Below are 6526 nucleotides of genomic sequence, written 5' to 3'. Positions count from 1 at the left end.
TTCCCCATTTAATGGATTTTGGGCCTTTGCTCTTCAAACTGGAAAGAGGTCCTTTGCAGCAGATTTGCCCAGTGCTGTACAACATCAGATATCTTGACTGGTGCTTCCATTGGTATTGATTGTAGAACCAAGTAATATGAAGTCTTTGACAACTTCAATCTTTTCTCCCTTTATCGTGATGCTGCTTATTGGTCCTGTTGTGTGGATTTTTGTTTTCTTTATATTGAGGTGTAATTCATACTGCAGACTGTAGTCTTCAATTTTCATCAGTAAGTGCTTCAAGTCATCCTTACTTTCAGCAAGCAAAGTTGTGTCATCTGCATATCTCAGGTTGTAAATGATTCTTCCTCCAATCCTGATGCCATGTTCTTCTTCATATAATCCAGCCTCTCTGATTATTTGTTCAGCATACAAATCGAATAAGTATTATGAAAGAATACAACCCTGACAAACTCCCTCCTTGATTTTAAACTATGCAGTGTCCCCTTGTACTATTCAAATGGCAGCCTCCTCCTGGTCTATGTATAGTTCCTCATGAGTATAATGAAGTGTTCTGGAATTCCCATTCTTCTCAATGTTATCCATAATTCGTTATGATCCACACAATCGAATGCTTTTGCATAGTCAATAAAACACAAGTAAACATCTTACTGGTATTCTTTGCTTTAAGCCAAGATCCATCTGAAATCAGCAATGATATCCCTTGTTCCATGTCCTGTTCTGAATCCAGCCTGCATTTCTGGAAGTACTCTGTCAATATACTGCTGTAACCGTTTTTGAATTATCTTTAGTAAGGTTTTACTTATGTGTGATATTAATGATATTGTTGGATACTTTCCACATTGTGTCGGATCACCTTTCTTTGGAATGGGTACAAATATGGATCTCTTCCAGTCATTTGTCCAAGTAGTTGCCTTCCAAATCTCTTGGAATAGCCAAGTGAGTGCCTTCAGTGGGGCATCCATTTGTTGAAACATTTCCATGCATATCCCACCAGTTCCTGGAGCCTTGTTTTTCACCACTTCCTTTGATGCAGCTTTGACTTATTCCCTCAGTACCATTGGTTTTTGATGATATGCCACCCCTGAAATGGATGAACATCAACTAATTCTTTTCGGTACAGTGACTCTGTGTATTCCTTCCATCTTCTTTTCATGTTTCCTGCATTATTCAATATAATGCCCATAGAATCTTTCAGTATTGCAACTCAAGGCTTAAATTTTTACCCTAGTTCTTTCAGCTTGAGAAATGCTGAGCATGTTCTTCTCTTCTGGTTTTCCAATTTCATGTCCTTGCACATTTCATTATAATAATTGACTTGAGCTGCTCTTTGAAATCCTCTGTTTAGCTCTTTTATTTTGTCATTTCTTCCATTTGCTTTAGCTATTTTCCATTCAAGGGCAAGTTTCAGAGTCTCTTCTGACATCTATTTTGGGCTTTACTTCCTTTCCTGTCTTTTTAATGACCTTTTGCTTTCTTCATGGATTATGTTCTTGATGTCATCCCACAATTCCTCTGGTTTTCGGTCATTGGTGTTCAGCACATCAAATCTATTTTTTAAATAGTCTCTAAGTTCAGAAGGGATATATTCCAGGTCATATTTTGGCTCTTGTGGACTTGTTTTAATTGTCTTTCAACTTCAACTTGAACTTGCATATGAGCAGTTGATGGTGTTTTCCACAGTCAGCTCCTGGCCTTGTTTTTGCTGAAGATATTGAGCTTCTCCATCACCTCTTACCACAGATGTAGTCAATATGATTCCTGTGTACTCCATCTGGTGAAGTCCATTTGTATAGCTGCTGTTTGTGTTGTTGAAAAACAGTGTTTGCAATAAGTAAGTCGTTAGTCTTGTAAAATTCTATCATGCACTCTCGAGCATTGTTTCTATCTCCAAGGCCAAATTTTCCAACATAGCTCCTTAAAATATTCCAAAATGTTAATAAACTGTGTCAGGTTTTCTTTAGGGGAAGTTGCCCATGATTCCCACTTCATAGCTTTATTGTCCTTTTTAGTGGAGGAGTAGGGTATTATTTGCTTATAGAGTTACTAAATAGTTCATTTTCTAATTGTCATCCAAATATTTTTGAAGGCCAAATGATTCTCTGAGTTTTTTGGAGACCACTTAAAGATATCGATGATTGACTTGAGTTTAATTATGTGGAATTAATTATTTTTCCTTTGCAATATCGCTGAATGTCCTTGATTTCCACCTCACCCTACTTTATTGAACTCTAACCCTAGCACACTTTGTTTTTTCTGCCATCTTCACTTCAGTATGCTGGTTCCAGACTAATAGTTCTCTAAATGCACCTTTTGTCATTCTTATTAAAGAACTTTACAATGGTTGTTGATGACCATGGCATTAAATGTGACCCATATCTGGCACCCAAAGTTTTCTTGCAGTCTCATCTTTCTTAACTCCAATGAAGGTATTTAATGAGCTTTTAACCACTCATAGGTCCTGAGAGAATGATGCATTATTTCTTGCTTTATATGGCTACCTCCATGCAGGTAAGTTCCCTTATCCTTTTTATTCAGGAAACTTTATACCCTTTAATGGTGTCTGTTGGTATCTTTTAATCAATCAATCAACATCTCGTGATGATTCACCTGCTTTAGCACAAATAATTAAGTCTCAATAAAAAGGACTTATTGTAAGTTTACTACAGACATCCTCATATACCTCCAAGGACAGAAAGAATATATTGCTAGGTCTCTTGAGGACCAGGAGTGGAAAATCAAGAATCTGTGATATCTTCCCCATCTCACTGAGCCCAGATAGGTTTATCTTTTTCTCCTTTATTTAACTTCCTCTTTTTACCAAACCACTGTGTTAGTCCCAACTGTACACCAGGATTTCTGTATTATCCTACTTACACTCAACTAGTAATAATTACTGTGCTAGTTGAAATTCTTGAGAAGGAGAGGGTCTAATTTTGTCAGAGGAAGGATGGGTTCTTCATGTGTACAGAGCTGCCTCTTTTGGGGACCATGGATGAAGCAATTTTTCCAGAAAAGCCTGAGCACGGACTTGTGACAGCTAATTGATAACAGGACTTGCCATCTATTCTTTATTGAAAGGGAAAGGGAACAAAAGCCATACTTACCAAACTTCAAGATGATTTAAGTTAAGGTGCAATAGAAAATATTTTTATAATTTGGAAATTCTGATGTCCTTGGGTATACTGTGGCAAATCAAAGAGGATTTCACAATAAAACTGCATCATAGTAGATTCATTTGAATTTTCATCTACTAATGAAAAAAAAAATGACATGACAGGGGAAGAAATAATTTTACAAATGGATAGCTACTCTTTAATGTTTAGAAAATGTTTCCTTTCTTGAACACAAATGCAATTATCATGACAGTCTTCTTTTTCATATTCTTCTTCTCCAGTTTTGCAGACTCCAACTGTTAGCAAAAACGTTTCTACCAAAGGCTCTGAAAAGTCAAAACAATCTGGAAGCACGGATTGTTTTACAGGTAATTAAAATTGGAACAGCCTGTATTTTCAAAAAATCTTGAGGATAGTTTTAATCTTGGCAATATGTTTGTTTGCTTTTGCAGAATTAAGTGTAATGAATAAAATAAAGAAGAATAAACTATCCAAAGCAATTTACTTGATGCATAAAGCTCTTTTAATATTTGAGAAAGATGCAACGTCTTCATCTTCACATGACTTTTTGATGGTAATGATATTTAATTTCTTCTTTTAGTCCTGACTTAAAAGTTCTATTACAATGAATGATTTATTTCCCTTTTGTTAAAAACAATGTGTTTTCCTTAACATTTGAATATGAACTTTCAGGTTCACCACATGTGCTTTCCTCTTTGAGAAGGGAAGCAGTCCTGAGTAGAAGAAACTAATCATCAGTTCTGAACTCTCCTAAAATGCATGGTATTCTCTGTCTGTAGGGGCAAGCTGCACAAGAAGCCAAATAACAGCAGAAAGACTCAAAATGAGAGAGAAAAAAACCAAAAACCAAACTCACTGCCGTTGAGTTGGATCTGACTCATAGCGACCCCTGCGTGGGTTTCTGAGGCGGTGTCACTATGGAAGTTGATTGCCCAATCTTCCTTCTAAGGAGTGGCTGATGGGTTTGAACCGCCAGCCTTTTGGTTAGCAGTCAAATCCCTTAGGCACTATACCACCAGAGAATTTAAGTGACATTGTGCTAGTGTGATGCATTCATTTCTATGGAATTAAAATGCTCCAAGTCCATTAGTTAAGATTTCTTCTCCCTGAGAGAGATACTGCTAGTTGGATCAGTCCCTTTCCTGATTAACTGTATTTGTTCTTTCTTTAAATTTGTTGATACTTTTAATCAGGTCTCACTTTGGCCTAGAAATTGTTCTATCTCCTTACTGATTCATTACATGTTGACTGTGGAGTCTAATTATCAGATGGTAATGACATTTCCAAATTATGGAATCTTCTGAAAACTTTGATTGTAGTAGATTGAGGAGTGAATGGCTCATGAGAAGGTACAGAATAATGTTACAAGTAAGTTGGCTAATAAGGGGAGGAAAATATTCATCAAAGCTAGGATTACAGACTTAAAACAGTTGAGAAAAGGGTTTTAAGAGAGAAAATTGAGCATATTCATATGCTGAGATGAAGAACTAGTAAAGAAGAGAGAAATTGAAGATATAAGAGAGTGGGGTTAATTTATAGAGCCAAATCTTATAAAAGAGAGAAGAGGGTGAGATTGAAAGCACAGAAGAAAGGGATTAATCTTCAATGAATGGTGGGCTTCAGGGGGAACCCTTAATCATCTGATGCAGAAGGGAAGGAGGTAGGGACATATGTAGATATAAATAAGTTCGTTGGTGTAAAGGCAAAAGTTGAGTTGATGCCTTCTTAACTCAAACATCTGATAAAGTGGGAGGCAAGACAGTGAAGGGGTACAGGTGGAGAGTTAGACTGAGGAGAGTAAAGATGAGTAGTGAGTAAAGAGGACTGGCCAGCATCATAAAGTTCTAGCCAAAATTGGAGACTATGGATTTTTAGGAGGTTCCTACCTGCATGGTGCTTTGACATTTTCCTGGTCTGGTATTTTTTTTAGCTGTGACAACAGAATATGGGATTTTTCCAGGGCTGTTTTTTTTTTGTTTTTCTCATGGTAATGAAAAATGGCTACAAACGGAATAGGGAATGAAGGGACACCATTGAGTTATTTAATGACTAGGTTGTTGTTGTTGTTATGTGCTGTTGAGCGACCCCTCCTTGGGTTTCTGAGGCAATATCACTATGGAGATATCAAGAGATTGGACATCTCTATTAGGTCAGAATCCAAAGAATTAGTGCCTGACAGGGCAAGAGGGGAAGATATTTGAGGTTAGAAAGCAGAATATTGGAACTTAGGAATTCTGATGTAGTACTTCCTCATCTTCTGTCCACTGATTCATCCATCCAACAAATATTTTTTGAGTGCCTTTAGCACATTTAGCAAATACTTACTTAAAATTCACTAGGTCCTGTCATTGCTCTGAATGCAGGAGATAAATACACACACACACACACAATCCTAATTTATTTATTCACCAAGTATTGGTTGACTGACTTTTCTTCATAGTCCCCTGCCTTCATGATAAATCCAGTGTATGGGGTTATAGAAAGTCAATAGGTAATTATGAGTCAGTTTCATAGATGCTTTCATTGAAAGCATGCCAGGAAAATTCATCCGGGGAGTACCTAATCAAACAGTGGTAAGTGACATGAGTTTGAACACTGAAAGACAGGCAGGAGTAGCTAGAGAAAGAGGAGATAAAAGGGTAGGAAGGACCTTCTAGGAGGAGAGAATAATATGTGCAAAGGTGCTTGGCTAGAAAGGTCAAGGAGTGTTTGTAGCACTGCAAGTCATGAGTGTGACTAAAGCTTAGATGCAAGGGGGTGGTGATAAGAGGTGAGACCAGTGAGTAAATAGAAACTAGTGCATAAGGAGTCTTTGATGCCAAGCTGGTATTTTGGTTGGGTGGTTGCCCTCAGTGTTCAAGGTGGGGCAGTTTGTCCTGGCAGTATTAGAGAAGAGCCTCATGAAATTTGAATTCACAGCATTCGAATAAGGGAGACTGTTGATGATGATGACTAGTCTCTGCTGACAAGACCAAGTGGTGTCAGACCTTTTTTTGAAGCCTAAGGGATGTGTTCAGATCCATTTTATCAGCAGATGTTTCTATGGCTGTTGCTACTCTCTCTTGCTTGGAGAATGTTGGAACTAGCCCTATTTCTGTTGCAGGTATACCTTATCTTTCTTTCAGAACTGCTGCTCTCAAAACTAATCCTGTGACCTCTCAGACTCTTGAGAGATTAAGTCCTCTGAGGTTTTTTCCCTTTGTTACATTGTGACTCTATCTTGCCTTTATACTGCTGTAGTCTGTTTACTCCCCTCTTATGTCTCTGTCTTCCTGCCACTGAGAGCAGGGAACATACTGGAGACCTGGAAGTCTAAAGTCTAAATTTTCCAGTGTTCTTGTGCATCTTTTCCTTCTATTTCTTCAGACTATTTTAACTAGTCTAAATTT

General features: G+C 37.6%; 1 protein-coding gene across 1 annotated transcript in view; it reads left to right on the top strand.

Annotated features, from left to right (window-relative positions):
• Window positions 1–6526, top strand: part of CFAP54 (cilia and flagella associated protein 54) — a 602528-nt gene that overhangs the window by 144598 nt on the left and 451404 nt on the right. The window contains 2 exon segments of the mRNA XM_042782173.1: window positions 3398–3484; window positions 3569–3690. Coding sequence (XP_042638107.1) covers window positions 3398–3484; window positions 3569–3690 — 209 coding nt within the window.

This window comes from Orycteropus afer, unplaced genomic scaffold (assembly GCF_000298275.1).
Source record: "Orycteropus afer afer isolate SDZICR_OR568_19922 unplaced genomic scaffold, OryAfe1.0 scaffold00253, whole genome shotgun sequence".
NCBI classification, from domain to species: Eukaryota; Metazoa; Chordata; class Mammalia; order Tubulidentata; family Orycteropodidae; genus Orycteropus; species Orycteropus afer.
The sequence above is the reverse complement of the archived record's forward strand: the minus strand, read 5'-3'. Positions and strand labels throughout refer to the sequence as shown.